Source organism: Mastomys coucha, unplaced genomic scaffold (genome assembly GCF_008632895.1).
Source record: "Mastomys coucha isolate ucsf_1 unplaced genomic scaffold, UCSF_Mcou_1 pScaffold18, whole genome shotgun sequence".
Taxonomy (NCBI): domain Eukaryota; kingdom Metazoa; phylum Chordata; class Mammalia; order Rodentia; family Muridae; genus Mastomys; species Mastomys coucha.
Genome location: NW_022196900.1, coordinates 88,649,500 through 88,675,890, shown reverse-complemented (window position 1 = coordinate 88,675,890; position 26,391 = coordinate 88,649,500). Strand labels below are relative to the sequence as shown.

General features: G+C 47.9%; 2 protein-coding genes and 2 non-coding genes across 15 annotated transcripts in view; all 4 read left to right on the top strand.

The window, feature by feature from the left end:
* Positions 1-961: 961 nt before the first annotated feature.
* On the top strand, positions 962-19,019 carry Rcc1 (regulator of chromosome condensation 1). 11 transcript variants are annotated; one of them, XM_031378911.1, is made up of 15 exons: positions 962-1,054; positions 1,942-1,978; positions 2,400-2,489; positions 6,066-6,188; positions 12,252-12,333; positions 13,019-13,057; positions 13,727-13,804; positions 14,173-14,360; positions 14,500-14,679; positions 15,581-15,677; positions 15,753-15,875; positions 16,257-16,412; positions 16,565-16,684; positions 16,818-16,970; positions 17,927-19,019. In XM_031378911.1, exons 5-15 carry the CDS (start codon positions 12,261-12,263, stop codon positions 18,100-18,102), a joined length of 1,383 nt encoding a protein of 460 aa, XP_031234771.1. In that variant the 5' UTR covers positions 962-1,054; positions 1,942-1,978; positions 2,400-2,489; positions 6,066-6,188; positions 12,252-12,260; the 3' UTR covers positions 18,103-19,019. The 11 variants fall into 11 exon arrangements, with proteins under 11 accessions (XP_031234771.1, XP_031234770.1, XP_031234775.1 ...); XM_031378910.1 differs by lacking the exons at positions 962-1,054; positions 1,942-1,978; positions 2,400-2,489 and adding an exon at positions 3,265-3,333; XM_031378915.1 differs by lacking the exons at positions 962-1,054; positions 1,942-1,978; positions 2,400-2,489; positions 13,727-13,804 and adding an exon at positions 3,265-3,333.
* Positions 1,665-1,868, top strand: LOC116097256. Its single transcript, XR_004121303.1, has one exon. It is a non-coding gene; the product is annotated as a small nucleolar RNA SNORA73 family (small nucleolar RNA).
* Positions 2,122-2,325, top strand: LOC116097255. The gene has a single exon (XR_004121302.1). It is a non-coding gene; the product is annotated as a small nucleolar RNA SNORA73 family (small nucleolar RNA).
* A 2,149-nt stretch (positions 19,020-21,168) lies between the features above and the next one.
* Trnau1ap (tRNA selenocysteine 1 associated protein 1) overlaps positions 21,169-26,391 on the top strand; it is a 15,746-nt gene continuing 10,523 nt past the window's right edge. Inside the window, exons 1-4 of one of the 2 annotated variants that reach the window (XM_031378905.1) lie at positions 21,169-21,352; positions 22,063-22,160; positions 24,957-25,056; positions 25,662-25,714. In XM_031378905.1, coding sequence (XP_031234765.1) covers positions 21,326-21,352; positions 22,063-22,160; positions 24,957-25,056; positions 25,662-25,714 — 278 coding nt within the window. In that variant the 5' untranslated portion in view covers positions 21,169-21,325. The remainder of the gene's footprint in view (positions 21,353-22,062; positions 22,161-24,956; positions 25,057-25,661; positions 25,715-26,391) is intronic. The other variant, XM_031378906.1, reaches the window with a different exon arrangement.

The window sequence follows — 26,391 nt, the reverse complement described above, 5'->3', positions numbered from 1 at the left end:
TAGCATTAGTGTTTTCTAATTGTATTGGTAAATAATGTATGTAAAGCACTCAACACACAACTTGATATATAAGAGGACCATGGTCAGTGTTTCGACCCAGGCTAGTCTTGATCTAATGGCACTGTCAATTTACTCTTCTGACACATATCCTTACGGTATTATTGTTTGTGCATGTGTGAGATGGTGGAGGGTATTGTACACATTACAGCATTTCGTGAGTTTTGTGTGCAGCCTTGGGGTTCAGGGACCTGCACACCCAGTGATAAGTATCTTGAGTGTCACTATATTGTATTGTCAACATCTATATTACTTTTATATGTTTGTGTGGAAAATGCACAAAACATTAATCAGCTTTTTGAACGGGTGTTGACCAGAACCTCTAATCCTAGGCAGGTGTCTTTCCGTTGAGAATGCATAAAAGTTTGTTGTTGTTTTTTGCTTTGTATGTTATGTGTTTTGATGTGCTTACTTTTTATCTGTGCACCATGTGTGTCTGGTGATTCACTAGAACTGGAATAACAGACAACTCAGTCGTAAGCGGCACAGTGAGCTGCTGTATAGGTACTCTGGGAGTCGAACCAGGAATTTTAACCATTTAAGCCATCTCTCCAGCCCCCTCCAGCCCCCTCCATGGGAAGTTTTGAATTGTAGCCAATTCTTCGAAAGGCATCTGTATTCTGTATCAAAGGTTCCTTCCACATACAAAGTAGATTCAAACTCTGGAATCTTGAAAGCACTTCTCTAGACTGTTTTTCATTTTGCATATATCAGTGTATCCAGGTAGAGGGGACAAATCTCACAAGCTCATCAATTCTACACCAACATCGCCAGGACAAAAGTAGAGTAAAAGTTCTCCCACCCAAGTGAGGTGAAACTCCACCTTAGGTAGATCCCATCAGCCTTAGCGAATTTCCGACAGGTCCGAAGGGCCCGTCACCATGCGCAGGCGCAGTCGGCCGCGCCTGACTTCCGGGAGTTACTCAAGGTATAAATATGGCCGCATCGGCTCGTGTCTGTCTCTTTAGGCGTTGCTCTCCATCCGTGCGCGTTTTAGGTGAGTACCGCGCGCTGCTCTCGGCGGCTGGGGGTTAGCCTCGCTGTTCGGCACCGGGCTTTGAGAGGAAGGGTCGCGGCTGGGTGCACCCCGCGTGCGAGGCCGGGCTCATTTGCCCACCGTGGCTGTGGACACGTGCCTCTCAGCCCAATGGGCCGGGCTTCTTTCGGGAATCCCAACACTCGCAGGTTTATTGCCTGGGAAACTGACAAAAGTTTTCGCCCGTTTAATGTTCATTTTGCTCAAGAGGACGGACTCTTCTTTTGTTCCTGCGTTGTAACTTGGAGAGTTAGCCGCCTTCGAGCGCTGGTTTTTAACTTAAAATCATTTCGCCGTGTTTCTCAGTGTCTTTCTCCACCTTGTAACAGAATTTCTGGAATTTTTTGTTCATTAATATGCCATTATTCAGAGGGTCATTTTTCATGAAGATAATAACTCGATTGTTATCGCTCGGATGGGGATGGTGGTGTGTTCTGTTTGCTTCCAGGAGGTCTGAAGGTGGCTGAGGCCTGTAGTCTCAGACGTGGTGTTTTTTTCCGAGCCGGAGGTCTAGCAAAGGACCCTGAGACATTTTGTCAAAAATAAAAAAATATATATATACTGTGACTATCCGACGTGGACACCCCGGGAGGTCACTCTCCCCGGGCTCTGTCCTAGTGGCGTGCGGGAGCTTAGGGCACCGCCCGGTGATGTACATTCCCCTTCCACAACGTTGGAGATGAAGCTGGGCTTCCAGTCTGCGCCTGCATATTCCTACGACTTCTCAGAGTCCTGTGGACCATGACTGAGGAGACAAACCATGCAGGAAACAGTCTTAAATCACACAATATGGGGCTGGGTCGGAATAATTTAGGGTTTAATTTACTAATGAATGTCTTCTATTGCAGAACCAGTCAGTGATTCCAAAGCACGGTGCTGATGGAGGTACGTACACCCTGAAACTGGCTTTTGCTTGTCCTGTGTTCTCCGTTCTTCGTGTCTAAGTTATAAGTGATGAGACGCCATTGGGGGTGTGTGTAGTCAGGTATTGATTGAGGTTGACTAATACTTGGTACTAACCAGACATTCCAACGTGGACATCCCGGGAGGTCACTCTCCCCGGGCTCTGTCCTAGTGGCGCACGGGAGCTTAGGGCACCGCCCGGTGATGTACAGTCCCCTTCCACAATGTTGGAGATGAAGCTGGGCTTCCAGTCTGCGCCTGCATATTCCTACGACTTCTCAGAGTCCCTTGGACAATGACTGAGGAGACAAACCATGCAGGAAACAAGAATTTAAGGTGCTAAGGCTTTTCGGTATGCCATTCTCAGGAATCTGATGTTTGGTTTTTTTTTTTTTTTTTCCAGTAAAGAAGAGGATCTGCACAGGCACCCACTGAAGATTTACTTGATTAAAAAGCTTTGAGATTTAGATGATAAAGAGCTTTGAGGTCTTAAGTATGTACAGTTTGGTAAAGATTTGTATTATGGCCTCAGAGCTGGATATGCATTTCTTTTTTATAAAGATTTATGCACAGTAGCTGTCTTCAGACAAACCAGAAGAGGGCATCCCATCCCATTACAGATGGTTGTGAGCCACCATGTGGTTGCTGGGAATTGAACTCAGGGCCTCTGGAAGAGAAGTCAGTGCTCTTAACTGCTGAGCCATCTCTCCAGCCCTGGAGAAGCATCTCTGCCTACTTATTCTATCTGGTAAATACATTTTCTTTTTTTGAGATGTTATGTTGGGATTTGAGAAACTTGAGCATGGTTCTCCTTTTGAAGTCCAACATCCATGCGCAGTGTGTTTTCCTGGGAGGTCCAGGTTTCTCTGGGACCATATTACATAAACATAATTTTTTTCCCATATTGCCTGTAAGATGGTACTCATAAGTTCAAATCCACACTGGGTTACGGGATCTAGTTGTAATCTATGAATATTTGTGACATGCCTGACAAATCTGAATTAAAGCTTTTGAATGTCTTTTCTTGTGATTTAATGTGTGTGGCTGCAGATGTGCTCAGGGTAAACCCTGAGTGTTTAATCCATTCAAATACTGAGATGAACTTCCTTCCTCTGTCCCTGTGTTGATTGCATTGCAACAGGATTGGATAGGAAACTGGTTAAGTGGGGGAGTTAATGTGAGAAGCTAGTCCCAAGCGGTTCAACTTGGACAGACCTAACACTGGTAGCCTTATGATATGAGGTAGGTGGGTCCCTAGGTCATAAAGGGAAGTTGATTCCCTACCCTCATGGGAGTCAAGACCTCAATGATGGGGGCATTGGGGAGGCATCTTGAAGGTAGGCCTGATACATTCCCAATTCTTAGAAGTGGGTGTGAGTTTGTGGGTCTATAGTCAGGGAGTATTTGTATTTGTGGCCAGTTCTGACAGATGAAGTAGCATTGACAGGAGACACAGCAAGGTGGAGTCAGGCAACATTGGGAAGTTCTATGTCTAAGGCCTCTGCTTTCAGCCATTTATTGTGGAACCTGAATAGGAATATGTCCCTAGGCTTGAAAGTTCTGTCAGAAGCCCTGTGTGGACAACATGTTTTAAGTAACAGGGCTGAGGGTGTAGCTTAGTGCTTGTCTGTTGTGCATAATGCCCTAAAGAAAAACTTCCTGCTTAGTTCTGAAGGCAGAGGCAGACCTGTCAAATATAAGGCCATCCAGGGCTATACAGACTTCCAAGTTGGGGAGTCTTATCAGTAGTGTGGAGTAGAAGGTATGTAAAGGTCTTTTTTAAAAGATTAGTAATGGGGTTAGGGATGCTCCAATGATTAGGGCACCCACATAAAATCCTGGGCTTTGCGAACACAGGCTTGTAATTGGGGACAGTATGTACACTGAGATCACAAGTATTTAAACAAAAAATATTGCTGGGGGACTAGGGATTTACTTGGACATTTGCTTGGCATTCAAGAGCCCCTTAGTTAAGATCCAACATTCAAATTATGTTGGTAGCTTAGTCCTGAGTAGAAAAAAGGTCCCAGCTCCTCTAATGACTGAACTTGCTGGACTCTCCTTTGTGTCTTGTCTCTCAACAAGTTCCTATGTATAACCTTGGCTATCATGGAATTCCTTCTGTAGACCAGGCTGGCCTCAAACTCAGATCTGCCTCCCTAATTATGGGATTAAGTCCTGTACCACTAAGACTAGGTTGACCCTCCCCCCCTTTTCAATATTTATTCATTATTTTGTTTTTGTTTTTTAAGGCAGTTTCTGTGTATAGCCCTGGCTGTCCTGGAACTCACTCTGTAGACCAGGCTGGCCTCAGAAATCCACCTGCATCTGCCTCCCAAGTTCTGTTATTAAAGGCATGCGCCACCACTGCCTGGTTGTTTTTTGAGACAGTTTCTCCATGTCCTGGAACTCTTCTGCCTCCTGAGTGCTCAGACTAAAGGCATGTGCTACCCTTCAGAGCAACAAAAAAAAATTTTTTTTAAGATTTATTTTATGTGAGTACACTGTAGCTGTCTTCAGACACAACAGAAGGGGGTATAAGATCCCATTACAGATGGTTGTGAGCCACCATGTGGTTGCTGGGATTTGAGCTCAGGACCTTTGGAAGAGCATTCTGTGCTCTTACCCACTGAGCCATCTCACCAGCCTCAGAGCAACAATTTTAACCTTATTTTCTACCTCCGGTTTTGGTGAGAAAACAAGTGTAATGCACATGGATAGATTTTTATCTCTAAATGGTATGAGAAATGGCTCGATAATTAAGAGATATACTGTTCTTCCAGAGAACTGGGAGTTCGGTTCTTGGCATCCCTATCCAGCAGCTACCTGTAACTGCTCCAGAAATTCCAGCAGCCTCTTCTGCAGTCTGCATGCACTGCACTCCCATGCACAAACCCACACACAGATAGTTCAAAGGAAATGGCTTTGGGACTGCCTGCTTTTCCAGAAACCTGAGTTCACTTCCCAAAGTGGTTATGGCAGGTTGAGAACCACTGATTTAAGCACATTGATTACTAGAAATCTGCTCATGGAAAGGCTAAGTTCATGGGCTTCTGGGAGCAGGCCCTTGTTAACTGTCTTTATACACATACTGAGCAAGTCTTCAAAAAGTCACTGAGAAATGGAAATGACCATGGGGTGGGTGGACTTGGTAAGATTATAAAAGATAATACCCTAGAAGTTTATTGTAAACATTGTGAGATACCCAGAAAATGCACATCTGGGAAGGCAGCATGGTTCATTGCTTTTTGTTTAGGTCTTCCTCCCCCTGTATGGTTTATTTATTTTATATATATGAGTACACTCTAGCTGTTTAGACATACCAGAAGAAAGCCTCGGGTTGTGAGCCACCATGTGGTTGCTGGGAATTGAACTCAGGACCTCTAGAAGAGCAGTAAGTGCTCTTAACCACTGAGCCATCTCTCCAGCCCTGTTTAAGTCTTATTTGATCATATCTCTATGGCAACCTTCACACCATGTTAACTGCACTGGACTTCTTAGATGGCAGGAGACTCCAGCAGGCTCTGGAATGGAGGGCTTCATCCTTTTAATGTTCCCTGTCTTTCTCCTGACTTAGTATTAGAGGTACACGGGAGCCCACAACTATCTATAATGGGATCAGATACCTTCTTCTGGAATGCAGGCATACATGCAAATAAAGCATTCATACATAAAATATATAATAGATATTTTTGTTTTGTTTCGTTTTTCGAGGCTTGGTTTCTCTGTGCAGCCCTGGCTGGCCTGGAACTCACTCTGTAGACCAGGCTGGCTTTGAACTCAGAAATCATCCTGCCTCTGCCTTCCAAGTGCTGGGATTAAAGGCATGTGCCACCACTGCCCGGCCATAAACTATATAAATGGATTTTAAAAGCGAATGAGTTTGAGGGACAGAGGCTTGGTGCCACACCACTGCAATCCTAGCACTGGGAAACTGAAGCAGTTAGGATTTGGAGTTTGAAGTTAGCCTGGGCTTTCTTCAAAGACACGAGACTTTCCCAAAACAATTTTTAAAAGTTTTTTTGAAAGGGAAGATCAGTGATGGTAATTTTTCTGTAATTACATTAAGCCATGTGAATCAATAAGATCTTGAAGAAGGACATCAGAGTTTCCAGGATGAAGCTTGGAGAAACTTCATAGTTTACCATCCAGGAGAGAAGGTCATGATGGAGTCAGAAGTCAACCTGAAAAGGTAAGACGTCAGGGGGTGATTTGGACCTCCACAAGCATGGACATACACACACAAAAATGTACAATGTGTTGTCGGGTGAGTGTATAATGGTGGGTGACAGTTGTGATGGTGAGGGGCCCCTCCCCCAGCCGTGAACTTGCTGAAGTTTGGGCCAAGGTGGCAGCAGCCTTTTTCAGGTGGTGATTTTGCTCTTTAGTAACTGGGCATGCTAGAAAATATCTTTAGTCCCATCTCTCTGGAGCCAGAGGCAGGCAAGAGGGGCTCACAGTGAGACCCTGTCTCATAAATAAGGGTAAAGAAAAATGTTTAAAATGCTAAAAATGTCGGTTTAGGACAACTTGGAGTCAGAAGTAATTAGGAAACACAGAAAATACTCTCTGTACAGGCCACTGCCCTCAGGAAGGCCGCACCCATACCCAATGAAATGTTTTTTCTCAGGGACACTTTAAATCTTACAGAGCTGCTTAAATGAGGATGTGAGTGAGAGAAGTTTTTTCTTTTCTTTTCTTTTCTTTAATTTGTTTTTTAGTGTAGGAGTGTGCTGTGTGCATGTACACCCTCAGGCCAGAAGAGGGCAACAGATCCCTTTTAGAAATGGTCGTAAACCACCCACCATTTGATTGCTGGGAATTGAACTCAGGACCTCTGCCAGAGCAGCTAAATGTTCTTTTTTTTCTTTTTCTTTCTTTCTTTTTTTTTTTTTTTTTTTTTTTTTTGGTTTTTCGAGACAGGGTTTCTCTGTGTAGCCCGGGCTGTCCTGGAACTCACTCTGTAGACCAGGCTGCCCTCGAACTCAGAAATCCACCTGCCTCTGCCTCCCAAGTGCTGGGATCAAAGGCATGCGCCACCACCGCCCAGCACAGCTAAATGTTCTTAACCACTGAGCCATCTCTCCAGCCCTAAGCCCTTTTTCAGTGTTCTGTTTCCGGTGGAGGCTCCCACCTGCAACAGTTCTCAGCCATAACTCCTCCCTCCTTCCCTTTACTGTCTTGTACTTGAGCCTTGCACCTCACACTCAGAGCAGTCAGCCACTGAGCCAGAGCTGCTCTTCTCCCCCCAGTTTTTTTTTTTTTTCTTCCTTTCTGGGATAGAATCTCACATGTATCCCTCCTAATCTCTGACCTCAGCTTCTGGAATGATGGAATTATTCCAGTGCCACCAACCCAGGCATTACCTTTTCCACTTCCTGCTTGCTCTTTGCCTCTCCATTCTTCGTTACACTTTGCCCAAAGTCCATTCTTAAAGTTCTGAACATTTTATCTTTAGCAGAACCTTCCTGTGATCACACACTGTCCCCGTAGGCACACTAGACCTTCACCCTCTACTTTCAGACTACCTGGCAGTTTCACACGTCTTACTCTCTGTCGTTGCAAATGTCATCCCTCTGGGACAGGAGAGACAGCTCAGTAGTTAAGGGTGCTTGTTGCTCTTCTAGAAGATGGGAATTCTATTCCAGCACATACATGGAAGGTTGCATCCATTTGTAACTCTATTTCTACTGCAACTAATTCTTTCTGGCCTTTGCAAACATTGTATATGTACATGGTACACAGGCACACCTACATGAAAAACACTCATATAATAAGGAAATGTTATTCATCCTGAATGCCTTTTCCACTTAAGATTTAATTAGCCGTTCCTGAGCCCTACCTAGAGTGGCTCTGTATATATAGATTGGGGTCTTTTTAGCCTTCTGCATAGATACTTTGAGAACTAGAACCATCAGTCTTGTTTTGTTCCGTACAGATCTCACGCTTCAGATTTTCCTAAACAAACCGGGATTCTAGTAGTTTTTCCGGTTAGTAATCTGTCCATTTATCCCACTTGGGGGAAATCTCCCAAGCGGAATAGAACACTGCGTACCAACTAGGAGCAGCCGCTTGCACTTCCCGCGGCGGCCGCCAGGGGCCGCCCGGCTCTGTGTTTTCCCTTCTGGCCAGGGTCGCGGCCGAAGGCCCGCAGAGCGCATGCTCGGGGCAGTTCGCCGCCGGCCGCCGAGCGCCGGAGTTGCTTGGGGCCGCCCTGGACCGAGGTAGGTCATGCTCCGGTTCGTGGGGAGCCCTGGGGACGGGGAACCGGGAGGCGCGCGAGGTCGTGGTGGGCCGAAATCTCAGCCCACGTGGCGGGCTGCACGTGAAACTGGCGGCGCTGCGGGCGCGCGAGCTCCGGCCCGCGTGGGCCCCGCCTAGCCCGCGCTCGGGCCCCTTAGCCGTCGCGCTCCGGGCGCGCGCTCCGCTCCGCTCCGCGCGGGAGATTCAAACGACTGGTGGTGCGCGGGGGCTGGGTGCGCGCGGCAGCGGGGAGGTCGGGGAGCCGCCGGTGGGGAGGTGGGGAGGGGGCAGCAGCCTTCACACACCGTAGCCCGTCCTTAACCCCCACCCACCCTGTGTCACTCGGTCGTTTGTCGCCTGATGTTTCCGTACCGCAGGGGAACAATGGTGACAAAAGCGGGCCTCCGTGGCCTTTGCGGGGCTCGGGGGCTCCCTGGCGAGACGTCCATGGGTCCACAGTTAGGATCTCTTGAGATCAGCAAAGTATGCCCGTGGAACTTGAGCGTCGCTGCTACCAAGTCTTTGGTTCATCAGAAATTGAGTCCCCTGGCCACGTGTGCCATGGCACAAGCTGAGGGTATGAAACAGACCGGGAACTCCAAAGCGGAAGCCGTAACCGGGCAGTGGAGGGTTGGGCATAGCTTTCCAGGTGAGGTTTTAATATGTTTTGGGTAACAGGGTCAGGGTAATCCAGACACGGGGTACAGCACACTGGAAGTGTTTGGGGTCATAGACATCATCGGTGTTTGTGAGGAGGGTGTGGAGGATTCAGAGAAGGCAGCCTCACCCAAGGAGAGCATTCTAATGGAGCTCGGAAAAGATGAGTTAGAAGTGATTCACCAGGTTCTGGTTGCAGAGACAACTGAGAACAGGAGTCTGGATCGGGCAGGTCCCACTAGATTCTCTTAAACCTTAGTCTCCTTGCCTATAAAAAGAAGGTAATGTGTCCTATAATCTGTGCAGAGCTGGTGGCACTAACATCTGCTAGAAGCTGTTGCCCCTCTCCCTAGGAAAAAAAAATTAACAGATAGCCCCAGGCTGTCTCACATCCTTCTGGACCTGGATGAAGGACTTCCTGTGCTTCCTGTATGAAGTGTGCATGCTCAGTTAGTTCCTGGCAGCACACAGCAGCAGCCTGCACAGGCCTTCCCTCTCTCCTGGTAGCCTTTCCCACAAAGATATTCTTCATCCCCTAAGTGTAGCTGCAAAGTTCTGAGTGTGGGGGAAAGGGAGTTGCTCCAGAAATGGAAGGAACTAGAAACCTCCCGGCTCCTGGTAGGTTGTTGGGAGCCTCACCCATATGAGACTCACCCATTTGACTTGACAGGTGAGGAAACAGGTTGTGGGCAGCTCCAGCCCTGGTGGGGAGTGTCCTCTGGCATGTCATCTCACCTATGCGCATCTGTTCCTGACATGGGGACAGATCTGAGCTCTTAGAGGGTCATACCCTGTAGGTGCTTATTAATGGAAGTTGACTCCTTCCTGGATTTTATTCTGAGTCTTGCCCATTTTTCTCCCAGTTTTTAAATCCCTTGAAGATGGATCCCAGGGAGTGGAAATGGAGGTGTAAATGCAGTGGCAGAAGACAAGTCTTTTAGGGCTGTATGTATGTATGTATGCTTGTATGTTTGTTTGTTTGTTTGAGTGCTTTCTTGCTTGTATGTCCAGGTACCACATGAATTGTCCCAAGGAGGCCAGAAGAGAGCATTAGATCCCTGGGACTGGAGTTACAGGTGATTGTGAGCAGCCCATGGGTGCTGGCAACCAAACCTGGGTTCTCTTGAAGAACAGCCAGGACTGAGCCTTCTCTCCAGCCCTGGCTCATTTCTTTTCTTTTTCTTTTTCTTTTTTTTGTTTTTTGTTTTTTTTGTTTGTTTGTTTGTTTGTTTACAGACAGGGTTTCTCTGTGTAGTCCTGGCTGTCCTGGAACTCACTCTGTAGACCACGCTGAAAGGTGGCGTGAGCCACCACTGCCTGGCTGATTTTTTTTTTTTTTTTAAGATCTATTTTATGTACATGAGTATACTCTGTAGCTGTACAGATAGTTGTGAGCCTTCATCTGGTTGTTGGGAATTAAATTAGGACCCTCTGCTCACTCAGGTCAACCCTGCTTACTTAAGCCCAATTATAAATAAGTACACTGTAGCTGTCTTCAGATGAACCACTGGGCATCAGATCTCATTACAGATGGTTGTGAGCCACCATGCGGTTTCTGGGATTTGAACTCAGGACCTTCTGAAGAGCAGTCAGTGCTCTTACCCACTGAGCCATCTCACCAGTCCCAAGGATTGTTAAAGATTGAGCAAACTAGAGTCCTGGAAGGTGAATTGAGTTCCCAGTGATCCCAGAGAGCAACCATTTTCAGTGTGAGGAGAGGGGAGGGTTCCACTGCAGGAAGAGTGGAAGCTGGTCAAAGTTCAGAATGGCCGCCTCATGACAGAGCTGGGTCAGCCACAACCCACACAGGCTCTGCAGGATCCTGGGCCTGTGTAGAATGGGTTGGTCTCCTCCCTCTGAGGCAGAAGTTCACTCCTTCTGAGTTGACAGCTGGGAGGCCTGAGCGGGTGGTGCTGAGCAGATGCCCCGGGCGGCGCAGAGAAGGGCCAGTGAGAGGGCTTGCTTAGATCCCAGTAAGTTTGTGTCTCGGTGTTACCTGGGGAAGACCCTAAACACCATGCTACCACCAGCATTAATTTCTTGAGCGAGCATTTACTGTAGGACTGGGTTGTTTTTTTTTTTTTTTTTTTTTTTTTTTTTTTTTTTTTTTTTTTTTTTTTTTCATTTATTGAGGTTTTTTGTTTTTGAGTTTGGGCCTCTCCGTAGAACCTTGCTTGCCCTGGAACTCAGTATGGTCTGGGATTGAAGGTGTGTGTCACCACGCCCAGCTTGATTTTATTTATTTTTACTTTGGTTTTGGTTTTTCGAGACAGCCCCAGCTGTCTTGGAACTCACTCTGTAGATGAAACCTGCCTGTTTCTCCCTCCTGAGTGCTGAGACTAAAGGTGGACACCAACCTGGCTTTATTTGAATTAAAACTTTTTTTTTCTTGTTATGGGATGAAACCCAGAGCCTCGGACAAGCGAGTGCTCTGCCCATGAGCCACACCCCAGCACCTTGTATCAGCTCATTTAAACCTGCATGGCAGCTACTTGTGGAAGCATATGCCTGGGAATTCAGCTTAAGGAGGTGCAGGCAGGAAGAAGTGTTCAAGGCCATCTAAAGCTGCAGTAGACCCTGTTTCAAAATAATAGTAAGTAAGCTAGTAAGTCAGTAAGCTAGGATGGATGGCAGCAGCGTTCAGACTGCTTGGTTTGGGCTTAAGCGTTTTGATTTTGTGTTGCATAGTTTGTTGTTTTGCTTTGTTTTGAGACAGGGTCTTTCTGTGTAGCCCAAGCTGGCCTGGAATTTCCTATGTAGACCAGCGATCCCCCTGTCTTTGCCTCCTGAGTGAGTGTTGGGATTAAAGGCCTACACTCTGTTTTGGTTGGTTGTGCATATTTGAGACTTGCTGGCCTGGAACTCCGGGGACTGCAGTGCTGGGGACTTGGCTCTCGTCCTTGTCAAAAGGAGTCTCTTTCTGTTCAGTAGATTCATTTCTAGAAACATCATTTTTGATGGCTTCGTACAGTTCTCTCATGGATCTTGCCATGTGTAGCCAGTCCACTAGTATTGACCTGTGCCCAAGCCCACCCTCCTAATGCCGAGATCACAGGCATGTGCCACCAGGCTGAATGTGAAGAGGGTTGGACTTGGCTCAGGCAGATTCTCATGGGGCTAAGCTACATCCCTGGCCCTTAGTCCACTACTGTTAAGTTCATTTCTCCACACAGTGTAGCAACAGTAGGGAATAGTTGAACTTGGTCATTACTCACCTGTCCCACAGTTCTGGGATAGATGTCAAGGGCTGTGACAGCTGGGTGAGTCCTCTTAGTTTATTCTTCAGGCTTTGATAAATATGCACAGGATAAAGTTTGTCATTCTGACATGGAGTATTTGGCTGGTGTTTTTGTAGGACAAGAAGATGCCACCCAAGCGCATAGCTAAGAGAAGGTCACCCCCAGAGGATGCCATCTCCAAAAGCAAGAAGGTGAAAGGTGAGCTGGCTCTGATCCCTTCTGGGCTCTGAGTGTTCTCTCAGAACAGTGAGACATCTGGGCCTATGCTCCTTCCTCCCTGCCTTGAAGCTGTGAGGGACTTAGATGTCCAAGGATCCTGCTCAGCTGGAAGTTCTGCATCTCATCTAGTTTAGCTCTTTAGCAGTCAGAAAAGAGGCCTAAGCCAAGGCTTATCAGAGAACCCTCAAAGCAATGCTGGTACCCTCGACCCCAACCAAGGTCCTAGAACTTGGTCCCAAACTTGGCCCCACACACATGCACGGTTTTGCCTGTCTAAAGTACTTTGGTCTCCTCCCCCAGTAATCAGAAAAGTCCTTGTCCTTAGGTCCCTGCTCTGAATTGACAGCTTGAAAGCCTGAGGCCCTTGGACCTTGGGCTTTCAGATGTGGGTTAGTCCTGACTGCCACTTTGTCACTGTAACCACAAGGCAGGTCACTTCATCTGGCTGATGCTGAGCCTCCCTCGATAGCACGGAGACAAGAGCTCCATCATCCTGAGTCGTTAAGAATTAGAGGAGATAACGTCCCAGCTTCATTTGAGGGACCAGTCCTGTCCTTTTTCTCTCTCCTACAACCCCAGAGTGTGGCAAGAACTAGGGAACTTGACCCCTAACATGGGAGGGAGGAGCCTAGACGCACGCTCAGACAGTGCCTGTCTTTTGCAGACACTCGTAACCGCCGTCCTGCTACTCGCTCCTGCCAAGGTGCCGGTGGGCCAAGCCCAACTGACCAGAAAACCCAACCAGATGGCTCCCACTGCACTGCCCAGTGGCCCTGGCAGCCGGGGCCACACCCTTGGGGAGGGGACTGGGTGCCATTGAGTGGAGGGCTGTGACATGCTTTGATTGGCTACCAAAAGGCCTTGCTCTTCCCACTGGTTGGCACACACCTCTGCAGATACATCTGAGGGTTTTACTGTGCCTTCCCGTTCCTCTGAAGCTGCCAGTGTGCTGCCCATACTGACTGAAGGGGCATCTGTTCCTCCCGTGGACTGGAGTTGGAACTCAGTCTGGGGGCAGAGGGGCACTCAGATGGGAGCTGATAGCAGGTAGATGCCCTAAGCTGCAATGCAAGCTATTACTTAGCTCTGTGGCCTGGGAAGGCCGTTGACCCTCTGGGAGGCGTTGTTCTAGAGCCTGGAAGGTGGTTGTTTCTTCTTTTTTTTTTTTTTCCCCCCCAAGACAGGGTTTCTCTGTGTAGCCCCGGCTGTCCTGGAACTCAGAAATCCGCCTGCCTCTGCCTCCCAAGTGCTGGGATTAAAAGGTGTGCGCCACTACTGCCCAGCGGATTCTTCTATTTTTGGTGTGTGTTTGAGATAGGATGGCCCTGGCTATCCCAAAACTCACAGAGCCTTGCCTGCTTCTGCTTCCCAGGGCTGGATTTAAAGCCAGCAACGGGCTCTTGTAAATATGGGAGGTCTGCAGAGCCAGCTAGTGTTGGTAGAGTAACAGGTTAGTAAAGGTTGGCAGTATGGATCACGTCTGTGATGGGCTCACCTGGAACCTGTCTCCTCACTGTCCTGGTGCCTACCCAGATCCATTTCACTGTGTGGAGTGTCTCCTTGTTTCTCTTCCGTCCTCATGTCAATAATATGCATGGATTTTACTCCTCAAAAAAATCCCTGTAAGACAGAAACCCTTGTCATCCTCTGTTCATAGGATGTTCATCTCTGTTCTTATGTCTGCAAAGGTCTTACTTATGACCTATTGGCAGAGGAAGGGCTTGAACCTCTGGCCATCACAATCCCAGAGCCCATGTTATGAATTCTGCTGTCTGCGCTTATCCTATGCACTCAGGGGCTATCTTCTCCACCTTTTAGTCTCACACAGGTCCCACAACACAGAACCAGGCTTGGTGCTGACACTGGGCCAGGGCGACGTGGGCCAGCTGGGCCTGGGTGAGAGTGTGCTGGAGAGGAAGAAGCCGGCCTTGGTACCCCTCCTACAGGATGTTGTGCAGGCTGAGGCTGGGGGCATGCATACTGTATGTCTGTGCCAAAGTGGCCAGGTAGGTCAGAGGCTTGGGACAGGTTGGGTAGGGCCTGGGTGCAAGGGTATGGAACAGAATCTGACTGTAGAAGCAGGGATGGCCTAAGCAAGGAGGCCACAGGTCAGCAGACTGTATTAATGGGACATCCTGGCCACAGGTCTACTCCTTCGGCTGCAATGACGAGGGTGCCCTGGGAAGGGACACTTCAGTCGAGGGCTCAGAAATGGTCCCTGGGAAAGTGGAACTACAAGAGAAAGTGGTGCAAGTGTCAGCGGGGGACAGTCACACAGCAGCCCTCACTGAAGATGGCCGTGTCTTCCTCTGGGGCTCTTTCCGGGTAAGACTGGGGCTGGCAGGCAGAATTAACTCAAGATCCCCAAATGATCCACTTTTTCTGTCCCCACTGTGCTTGTGAATGGTTGGGAAGTAAAGGCCGCTTACATGGGTAGGGCCCGGATTCTAACCCCTGGCATCTTCATATGGGCCTGTCCATTCCACGCATGGCCTATTTGCTTGAGTGTGATGAAGTGTATGTCATTGGGAAGGAGTGGGTCAAGGTTGCCTCTGGGCTGAGCTGGCCCTGGAAGCTGCTGAGTCTCATCTCCTGCCTCATTCTCTTTTTCATCCTCTTTCTGGAGTCTTTGAGAGAAAGGTCTGTGGGTTTGGGAAATGTCACTTCTTGGTCTCTTTAAAGCAGGGGAGTGTAATCTTTGTTTTGTTTGTTTGTTTGTAGGTTTTCTCCCCTAAGATGAGGTCTCATGTATCTCAGGTTAGCCCCATACTGACTATGTAGCTGAGGATAACTTTGAACTTCTGATCCTCCTTCCTTTATCTCCTAGGTGCTAGAATTAGAGCTCACATTCTTGTGCAGAAGCAGAGATCAAAATGAGGACTTTGTGGGTGCTAGGCAAGCGCAATGTCAAGGGAGCTACAGCCCCAGCATAGGGAATTACAGTTTCAGTATTGTGGCTGGAGATGCGGCAGGGTTAAGGCCATGTATTGTTCTTGCAAAGGACTCAGGTTTGGTTTCCAACACCCACATAGCAAGTTAGAGCTGTTATAACTTGGTTCCAGGAGGGCCAATGCCTTCTGGCCTTTTTGGGTACTAAGCACATGTGGTGTAAAGATGTAAAGACATGCGTCTCTGTCCATATCTGCTGTCACTCACTGCCAAGCAGCTGTCCTGGCCCTTTCAGAGCAGCAGGACTGGCTGCTTGAGCCTCTGCCCCTCTCTCTAGGACAATAATGGTGTGATCGGGTTGTTGGAGCCCATGAAGAAGAGCATGGTGCCTGTTCAAGTGCAGCTGGACGCACAGGTAGTGAAGGTAGCCTCAGGTGAGTGTTGGGCACACTGGGCAAGGGCTAGCCAGCATAGTTCAGCCTTAAGACAAGCCCTTCCTGTGCTCTCAGGGAACGACCACTTGGTGATGCTCACAGATGATGGAGACCTCTACACCTTGGGTTGTGGGGAGCAAGGTCAGCTGGGCCGTGTACCTGAATTATTTGCCAACCGAGGTGGCCGTCAGGGCCTTGGTAAGTGCTTTTGATACCCCTGGTGGAAGGATTTGGTAAGCCATCCCCTGGTGAAGGTAAAAGGCAGGTGGGATGCGGTGTTGGCTTATATCCAGTGCACCTCCAGTGTTGGTTAAAAACTCGGGCCTTAAGCCAGCCATGGTGGTGTACACCTTTAAACTCAGCACTCAGGAGGCATAGAGGGGCACGTGGTTCTCTTGAGTTTGAGGCCAGCCTGGTGTACGTACTGAGTTCTAGACCAGCCAGTAAATAATCTCAAGGGGATGGGGTTCCGACTTTGGGGGCTGATTCCCTTATCTCTAGCGCCCCGCCCCACCCCCGTTAGTCTTCTTTGGAAAATACCATATCTATCACTGAACCTGGCTTTCTCTATACTTACAGGCCGACTCCTGGTCCCCAGATGTGTGCTGCTGAAATCCAGGGGAACCCGGGGCCGTGTGAGGTTTCAGGATGCCTTCTGTGGGGCATATTTCACTTTTGCCATCTCCTGTGAGGGCCACGTGTATGGCTTTGGCCTCTCCAACTATCACCAGCTTGGTGAGTCCTCATCAGGCATGATTCAGTGCTCTGGATTTCAGTCACAGCCTTAGCATTCATTCTGAGGTTCTGTTCTGTGGGATAGCCTGACCCCTCGGAGCTATGGTATAGTATAAGGTGGCATTCTGGAATATTTTCACCCTTGACAACAGGAACTCCAGGCACTGGATCTTGCTTCATTCCTCAAAACTTGACATCCTTCAAGAATTCCACCAAGTCCTGGGTAGGCTTCTCTGGTGGCCAGCATCATACAGTCTGCATGGATTCAGAAGGTAGGACTCCCAAGTGTTCTACATCTCAGAGACAGTAGTCCCTGAGACAGCCACATCACTAGGATTGTGTTTTGGGCCAGATACAGACTTGGAATATACCCCTGCTGATAGTCTTCTTTCCTTCATCCCACAGGGAAAGCATACAGCCTGGGCCGGGCTGAGTACGGGCGGCTGGGCCTCGGCGAGGGCGCTGTGGAGAAGAGCACACCCACTCTCATTTCTCGGCTGCCGGTGGTCTCCTCCGTGGCCTGTGGGGCTTCTGTAGGCTACGCTGTGTCCAAGGATGGTAAGTGCTTGGGTTTTGGAAAGTGGGGGCCATGATATCTAGCAAATTCCTTGGCATGTTGTATCTCCTGTCACATGGAGTAGATGCAGTGTTAGAGATGACACAGCTTTGTCATTAACGCTCTGAGCGCAGGGATCAAAGGTCTGCTCCATCATGCTGGGCTCAAGAATTTTTTTTTTTTTTAATTTATATGTTGTTTTGCCTACATGTATGTCTACTTACTGTGTGTATACTTGGTGCCTGTAGAGGCCAGAAGAGGACATCAAGATCCCCTGGGACTGGAGTTAATGATGGTTGTGAGCTCCCATGTGGGTTCTGGCCAGTCCAGCAGGAGAGAATATGGACACATAGCAGCCAAAGCCTGAGAAAGGTGCACAGCTAGGAAACCTTCAGAATTCAGGCTGGCAAAGGTTTTGTGCTTACCTGGGAGGACTTCCTCATGAAGTGGAGTTTGCATGTACCATGGAGGTTCAGTCCTTTGTGAAAACCAGGTGTGGTGGGGGCAGGTGTCAGGGCACACACTTGGTCCCTGTCCTCTGGAGGCAAAGTTGGGCACATCTCTTTGAGTTTGGAGCAGCCTTGTCTATATAGTGAGTTCTGGGCCAGCCAGGGCTACATAGTGAGACCTTACAAAACAAACAAACAAAACAAAACAACCTACTAGAGGGTTGCATATCAAACTCAAGAGCATCCTAAACAGAGTAAAAGGTAGCTGGTTTCAAGATCAGAGATTTAGGATGTAGCCCCTGGGTGCTGTGCCTAGGGGGTAAGGAGAGTGCAGAGGAGGGCATAATCTCCCTGGCTCTTCCAATCTCCCTCAAACTCTTGGGCTGGGATCTTGCCAGACTGCTATTGGTCAAGGCCAAAATTCACCACCATGTCCCAGGCATCTCCTGCTGTGGAAATGCAGGGCTGTGGACCCCAAAGACAGCCACCTCTATTTCTGTCCCTTGCAGGTCGTGTTTTTGCCTGGGGCATGGGCACCAACTACCAGCTGGGCACTGGGCAGGATGACGATGCCTGGAGTCCTGTAGAAATGACTGGCAAACAGCTGGAGAACCGTGCGGTGCTAACTGTGTCCAGTGGAGGCCAGCACACAGTCTTACTAGTTAAGGACAAGGCACAGAGCTGATGAAGTCTTCGGGCCTGGCTTCTGGCCCCAACTCCGCTTCACAGAACAGGAAAACAGCCAGCCTCAGATTCCAGAAGGCCCCTCCCCAACCTTAAGCAGACATCATCTTTCCCATCACTACTGCAGAATCCTTTTTCTTCTGTTTCGTCCTCTTTCTAGAATCATCCTGGTACTTGTAGGATGTAGGGGATGGGAGGAGGAGCTCAGGAGGATCTTTGCTTTCCAGAAGCTTACTTTGTTAGATCTTTCTTCCCTTTGGTACCTTGCCTCCTGTAGTCCTAGCTGGCACTGGCTCATTACCCACAAAACTCAAAACTACATGCAACATCCTGCCCCCGGGGCTTTGGTGCCCACACTGGAAAATTGGGATTTCATGAAGCCCTGCTTCCCGTGAGCCTCTCTTTCTGTTCCTAGCAGTAGTTTACAAGGACACAGATGGTTTGTATTGTCATCGGATCCGGTTATCATGGACCCATGCCTGGGGAGATCTGGGCAAAGGCTTTACAGGGTTCTGGGTGACCTAAGCCAAATACTTGGCTCTAAACAGGTGTCCATGGGCAAAAACATTGGCTTGTTTGAAAAAAACCAACTGTCCTCCCAAAAGCACAAAGCACCCCAGTGTCCCTTGGGTGTCACCTGTTTGCTCCCCATCAGTCAGCCTTTCTGCCATAGAGGACTGGATAGCCATGCTGGGCTTGGCTGGGCAGTCAAGGCAGGGTAGTGGGGAAGGAGTGGGAGTTGTTTTATTATAACGGTGCTGAGGGGAGGAGTGGAGGGAAAGGTGTGGAGGGGCTGAGGCTGGTCCTAAGAAAAGTAACAGTGGCTAAGAAAATAGTTTTGATTTTTTTTAACTGTATAATATTTTGGAGGGGAGAGTAAAATCTTGTAACACTTTGAATAAACTTAGAGTTTTATAAGATAGGGTTTGTTTTTATGTGTGTCCCCTGGAGTTGTTTTGTTATCTTTAAAGGAACACCTGCTTATAAGCCTGTCTGTGTTAGGGTTATGGCTGACACAGCTATTCCAAGTCTGGAGAAGACAAGAGATGTTTGAGACGGTTGTGCAGCAGGAACCGTCGCAGTTTCTTGGTCATGATGCAGAAGAGACAGGGTAGCTTGTTTGTTAAGTGGGCTCTCGGGGTAGCCCAGGCTGACAACCTGGGCTTCCTGCCTCAGGAAGTGCTCGAAATTACAGGCCTGGCTTTGGGGTAGAATTTTTAAATCCTAAAGCAAGGGTTTTTGCTTTTGTCATCATCTTACCATGTGTCCATGGATGGTCTAGAACTCAGAAAAATCTAGCTGCATCTGCTTCCTGAGTTTTTGTCTGTTTTGTTTTTGAGTAAAGTAATGTAACTACCACACCTGGCCCAAATTCCAGTTGGTTTTTTTGTTTGTTTGTTTTTTTGTTTTTTTGTTTTTTTTTTTTTTTTTTTTTTTTTGTTTTTTTTTTTTTGGTTTTTTGAGACAGGGTTTCTCTGTATAGCCCTGGCTGTCCTGGAACTCACTCTGTAGACCAGGCTGGCCTCGAACTCAGAAATCCACCTGCCTCTGCCTCCCAAGTGCTGGGATTAAAGGCGTGCGCCACCACCGCCTGGCTCCAGTTTTTAAGTATAGCACATTACTATAAGTTCTTACTGATTTGCCTGCATTTTCTACCGATGTTGTATTTAAGCCTTTTCCTTGGATATTATGTGACAAGCATCCTGTGGAGGTGCTATACACATCTATTCACCGCAGGTAGGGAGTCCAAAACACATGAAATTACAGATACCACCGAAATCCCACTTGGTGAACCAATGAACTTTATTGGGATTATTTACTGGGGCAGAAGTGACACAATGCCATCATCAAAGCCCAACCCAGCATACATGGGTGACAGCTCACAAAAGCTTGGAACCTGGAGATCTCTGTACAGGTTGGGAGGTTAGGGTTCCCTTTACATTTGGTGTGTATGTGTGTGTTTGTCAGGTTCAGTGCAATGCACTTTTACCTACTGAGCCATCTCACCAGTCCCTTAGCACTATTCATACAGTAACAGAAGGGAACAGGAAATTTGTAGACTCATAGTTGGCCTCTGGTTTCAGACTGAGTTCTCGTCTTACGGAACTTTCTACAGCTTGGGGTTAAAGGATTTAGGATTGTCTTGGTTGTCAGAACCAATCTGAGGGCACAGGAGCTTCCCATTTTCTGCTAAATTGGCTACCAACGGGATGTTGAAGCATGGGATACACCCACCTGAGGAGCTCTCAAAAACCAACTTACTGAGGGTTTTCTATGGGTAGGTCTGTGCTTTGTGGTAAAGCCTTGGCGTTTTGAATTAGAATAATAAAAGTGGAAGGAGCCAGGATTCGTGTTCTTTACTTGTAAAACTAGCACTTAGGAGTTTGCAGCCACCCTAGATTATATAGCTTGTACCAGAAGCAACATGAAACCTTGTCTCAAGGCAAAGAAATAAAGTGTGGAGGTAGAGACAAGGCTCAGACGTTGAGAAGGAATGCTTTGAGAAGACGAGTTCGTTTTAAAAAAAAAAAAAAAGGCAGAAGCAAGATCTTTGACTAGAGACAGACTTAAACAGAGCAACAAGGACTACATACAGAGACCATGCCGTCGCTCCCCACCCCCAAATACACACAAAACGATGGATGCTAGGACTCTTGATTGTATCAAGAACCGTCCTTTAACCCTCTCCGCCTCTGGGCTTTAGGAACAAGGAGAATCCATCTACATCTTCCAGAAAGCCCTCGCTGAGATGCAGGGCAAGAGGACCGCTGTGCGGCCGCGGCTCCTCCATAGTCCCACGGAAGCTTATCCTCTGCGCTCCCAGAGGGGTTCCGTCACTAACTGCCCTCCGTGCTTATGCTTGGAATTCCCTACAGAGAGCAAACCTTACCTCTCTAATTATAGAAGCATTTGCGCGGTTTTATTAAAGAGCGGGACAGTCCGCCCAAGACAGATATTCTTCAGAGCCAGAGCCAGCTAAGCTTCCTGAGCCCCAGACGAGACCACGCCCCTACACCATGGGGCCACGCCCCGCGCCGTGGAGCCACGCCCCCGGGGAGCCGGAAGCTGCCGACAGGTCGGAGGAACACCCGGATCGGCGCGTCGGGAAGCCGAGGCGGCGTGTGCGCAGGAGGTGCCGCCGGCGCAGACTCCGGGCCGGCTCCGTCGAGCAGACTGGCGCGGTTGCGCGCCACAGGCCCGCACGGTCCCCGCCCGGGTGCGGGATGGCGGCCAGCCTATGGATGGGAGACGTGAGTCAGGGCTGCCCCTGCTCTGAGGAGAACAAGAGGGTCTCGAGGGGGAGGAAGGGCCTGAGGACGAAGGGCCTTTGAAGGGTTATGGTGGCAGAGGGAAACCAGGCGGGCTGTGGTGGCCTTAGTCCTTGCACTTGGCGAGGCAGAGGCTGGCGGACCGCCACAAGTTCGAGACTGGATAGTGAGTTCTAGGCCAGCTTGGGCTTCGTAGCAAGGCCTGCTCACCCGGGCTTTGAAAGGGCAGTCCGGGCATCAGATGCTGAATCTATGGGTTAGAGGTTCTGGAATCCCCCTTTCCAGTTTGGGAAAGAAAAGGGGATTTGGAGGGGATTGAGGAGTTCTGTGTTTCTAGGACCGGAAGTAGAGGGACTTCTATAAAGGGGAACTATTTTTTTTTTCTTTTGTTGTTGTTTTTGAGATGGGGTCCCTCACCTAGCTCTGTCTGTCCTGGAACTCATTCTGTAGACTCACAGAGATCTACCTGCTGCTGCCTACCTAGTGCTGGGATTATAAGGGAGTGTGCCACGCCTCCCAGCAAGGGGAGCCATTTGAAGTAAAGGAGTTGGTTGGAACAATGCCCCCTTCTGTGGTAGAAAGCTTAGCTCTGTAGTGCGGAGGAAGGTGTCCTGGACAGAGTGGGAGGGGCTCACCCCCTTATGGGGCTCCTGGCCGTGGGCCTGAGCCTCTCTGCTCTGGTTTTTATACAGCTGGAACCCTACATGGATGAGAACTTCATCTCTAGAGCCTTTGCCACCATGGGGGAGACCGTGATGAGCGTCAAAATTATCCGAAACCGCCTCACTGGGTACACCTCCCTTTTCATCATTCCGGTTCTCGATTAATATAGCTTGCTGCTGCTATCATTCAGTGGAATATACATGGCAGGAGTAAGAGCTTCTCAGCATCCCTAGTGTTAGTGAAAGAAACACGGAGGGTGGCTTACTGAGCAGAAGCGTTGAGTATCCCAGTGATTTAGGGCAGGACGCTGGAACCAGTTTCTGAAAACTGTATTGTGTGATCTTTGCTAAGTTACTGTGTGTTTCCTTTATCTTTATTTTATTTTGCTTTACTTTGGAACAATGTCTTCCTGTAGTACCATAGGCTCGCCTCAAACTTATGACAACCCTGCCTCTGCCTCCCAAGTGCCACAACCACAACGTGTGCCAGCAATACTGGCTCTTTTTTTTTTAAAAAAAAAAAAAAGAGATTTATTTATTTTATTTTATATGAGTATACACTGTCACTTTCTTCAGACACACCAGAAGAGGGCATTGGATCCCATTACAGATGGTTGTGAGCCACTATGTGGTTGCTGGGAATTGAACTCACGACCTCTAGAAGAGTAATCAGTGCTCTAAACCACTGAGCCATCTCTCTAGCCCCTCTTTTTTTCTTTTAAGATTTATTTTTACATTTGATTATGTATTTGTGGGGCGGGGTACAAAAGAGTGCGGGTGCCCATGGAGGCCAGAGGTGTCAAATTCTGTGATATTCCCCTCTGTGGTTGCTTGATACCTAACTGAAGTCCCTTGGAAGAGCAGTACAAAACTCTTAACTGCTGAACCACATGTCCTTGATAGAGTTTTGAGTATGTGCGATCTCACTCACAGAATCCTTCCCACCACACACACCTTTTTTCCCCCAAGAAATTAGGAGCATTCAGAAGTACAAGGTTGGGGGTGGACAGTGAGGTGACCTAGCAGGTACAAGCACTTGCCTCATGAACCTGTTGACCTGAGTTGAAACCTTGGACCCATGATAACATTGCATAGAATTCTCAAATACTTGCTGGGTGGTGCATGCATGTCTTTAACCCCAGTATTGGGAGGCCACAACAAGCTAGAGCTAAAATGATGAGACCCTATCTCAAAAAAGCAAAGAATTCTCAAATAACTAATACATTTATTAAAGAATTTTAAGAAGATCTGGACATGGTAAGACATGCCTTTAATCCCAGCACTCTAGAGGCAGTTGAGGTAGGTAGATCTCTGTGAGTTCAAAGCCAATGCAGTCTACATATTGAGTTCTGGGACAGCTAAGACTCCATAGTGAGAACCTGCCTCAAACAAACAATGTAAAAGACGGGGTCTTTTTCGTGGCTGGCATTGAACTTGAGGCAGCCCTCTAGCCCCAGCTTCTAAACGTGGCAAGCTCAAGTGTTCTGACTACAGGCAGGTGCCATCATCATGAACTCCAAATTTATAGAAAGCCAACCTTTTCCTTTCCCATGACATCCCCTGCCCCTTCAACTGAACCAAGGGTTTGCGGCCTTTTTTAGACTAGGCAGGGGCCTTAATATGGACTGTTAGTTTTTGTTTTGTTTGGCTCTTCAAGATGGGGTTTCTTTGTGTAGCCCTGGCCATCCTGAAACTTGGTCTGTGACTAGGCTGCCCTGGAATTTACATAGATCTACCTGCTTCTGACTTTTGAGTGCTGAGATCAAAGGTGTGCACCACCACTGCCCAGCTTAATTTAGGCTTTTTTTTTTTTAAAGATTTATTTATCTATTATATGTAAATACACTGTAGCTGTCTTCAGACGCACCAGAAGAGGGCATCAGATCTCATTACGGGTGGTTGTGAGCCACCATGTGGTTGCTGGGATTTGAACTCATGACCTTCCGAAGAGCAGTCAGTGCTCTTCCCCGCTGAGCCATCTCACCAGCCCTTAATTTAGGCTTTTTAAGTAGGTAAAAATCATTGTCTTCTCGATTAATTTATTCTGGTATTTTCTCTGGGGCTATTCTTAATTTCTTTCCTTTTTTTTTTTTTTTAAGATTTATTTATTATATGTAAGTACACTGTAGCTGTTTTCAGACACTCCAGAAGAAAGCATCAGATCTCATTAGGAGTGATTGTGAACCACCATGTGGTTGCTGGGATTTGAACTCAGGACCTTCAGAAGGGCAGTCAGTGCTCTTACCTGCTGAGCCATCTCACCAGCTCTATTTTTAATTTCTTGTAAGCTAGAAAAAGGAGCTGAAGGGTCCAGTGGATCACATTAAGGGTTTTTGGCAGAATTTCATCACCTGTAATGTGACAGATACATAAAAAGTGGTTATTAAATCAGTCAGAGGCCAGGCAGTGGTGGCACATGCCTTTAATCCCAGCACTTGGGAGGCAAAGGCAGGCGGATTTTTGAGTTCAAGGCCAACCTGGTCTGTAGAGTGAATTCCAGGACAGCCAGGGCTATACAAAGAAACCCTGTCTCGAACCTCCCCCCCCCCCCCAAAAAAAAAATTCAGTGGAGTGGCCAGATTCACTGTCCTTGTACTCAAAGTTATTTCTAATCTGGAATATAGAGTAGAATAAAAATAGTGTGGTTCTATCAGAAAAAAACAAATTTTGAAAAGCATTTTTCAAGCTGGGTTGTGGGGCATGCACATTTCGTCCCAGCACTTGGAAGGCAGGGGCAGGTGGATCTCTGTGAGTTTAAAGCCAGTCTGGTCTACGGAGTGAGTTACAGGACAGCCAGAGCTATATAGTAAGATCCTGTCTTAACAGAAAAGCAGAGAGAGAAAAAAAAAGAATTCATTTTTTTTCCTCTGTTCAGACCAAAATGTACCTGGGCATCCTTATCTCTCTTCTCTGCTTGCTTCCAGAATCCCAGCTGGCTACTGCTTTGTGGAATTCGCAGACTTGGCCACAGCCGAGAAGTGTTTGCATAAAATTAATGGGAAACCCCTTCCGGGAGCCACACCTGTAAGGACGTTGAGTTGATGATGGCCTTGCCATTTTTGTTTTCTTTAATTACTACCACTTAGTGAATTGCCACTGGATAGGTACAGCATTTCATTTAATCCCATAGCCACCCGCACAGTAGGTACTGTTATCTTTGATCAACCAGGAAACAGAAGCTCAGGGAGGTGCAGTGACTTGCTGAAGGCAATACAGGTAGTAAGTGGCAGGGCCAAGATGCAAATGGAAGACTGGTTGCCTCCAAAACCTAGGCCCTTCCCTCTCTGCAGCACTGCCTTTATGACAGAAGTCTCAAAAGTCTTTTGCCCGGTTGAGAATCTGGAACAGGCTGGTAGCAGCAAGGACACATCTCAAGAGGGTTACATTCTGCTCTTCCCACAGTTCCTTAGCTTACAGCTGGCACACCTGGGCTCTTAGAACCAGGGAGCCGGCAGTGCCCTTCACGGTCAACCGTGCATCCCCTTCATTTTATACAGGAGAAAAGCTGAGGCTTAGAGAGGGGGAGATGTTTTGGCCAAGGTAATTTATTTCAGTTTTCTTCAAATATTGTTTGGCTTTTGAAAGATCCTTCTCTGTTTTAGTTTGTCCATGTGTTTTTAAATTTCCAGGCAAAACGTTTTAAACTGAATTATGCCACTTATGGAAAACAACCAGACAATAGGTAAGTAAGGAGCCCCCAAATGTAGATCAAGCCTCAGTATGTGTCTAGACAGAGGCACCAGATGTCATGGTGCCTATTGCTGCCTGCCAAAGGACGGTGGAGTTTAACCTGCTGTAATTTGCTGCCTTCTGAAGGGCACTGTTCCACTCCCTGGCCTCCATTGTATCAAGGCAATGTCTTTCCTTCGTTGGATGGCACAAGACACAGTCTCATGTATTCCAGACTGGCCTCAGACTCCCTATGTCGTCAAAGGTGATCTTAAATTCTAATCATCTGCCTCCATCTACCTCCCATGTGCTAGGATTAATGTGTGCTCCCACCCCCATATGATAAGTGTTAGAGGTACACAGTACTTTGTGGGAAGTGTCTTAGTCACTGTTCTATTTCTGTGACGAGGGCACTATGACCAACGCAAGTCTTAACTTACTTAGAATTACCGAGGGTTAGTCCATTGTCATGGCAGGGAGCGTGGCAGCAGGCATTGCTGGAGAGTAGCTGGGTAGAGAGAAATGCTGGACTTGGTAGAAAGAGATGCTGGGCTTTTGAAAGCTCGAAGCCCACCCCCAGGTGCATACTTCTGTTAAGAAAGCCATGCCTCCTGATCCTTCTAATCGTATCTAAGAGTTCCACTCACTGAGGCTAAAGCATTCAAAGATATGTGCCTATGGGGGGGGGGG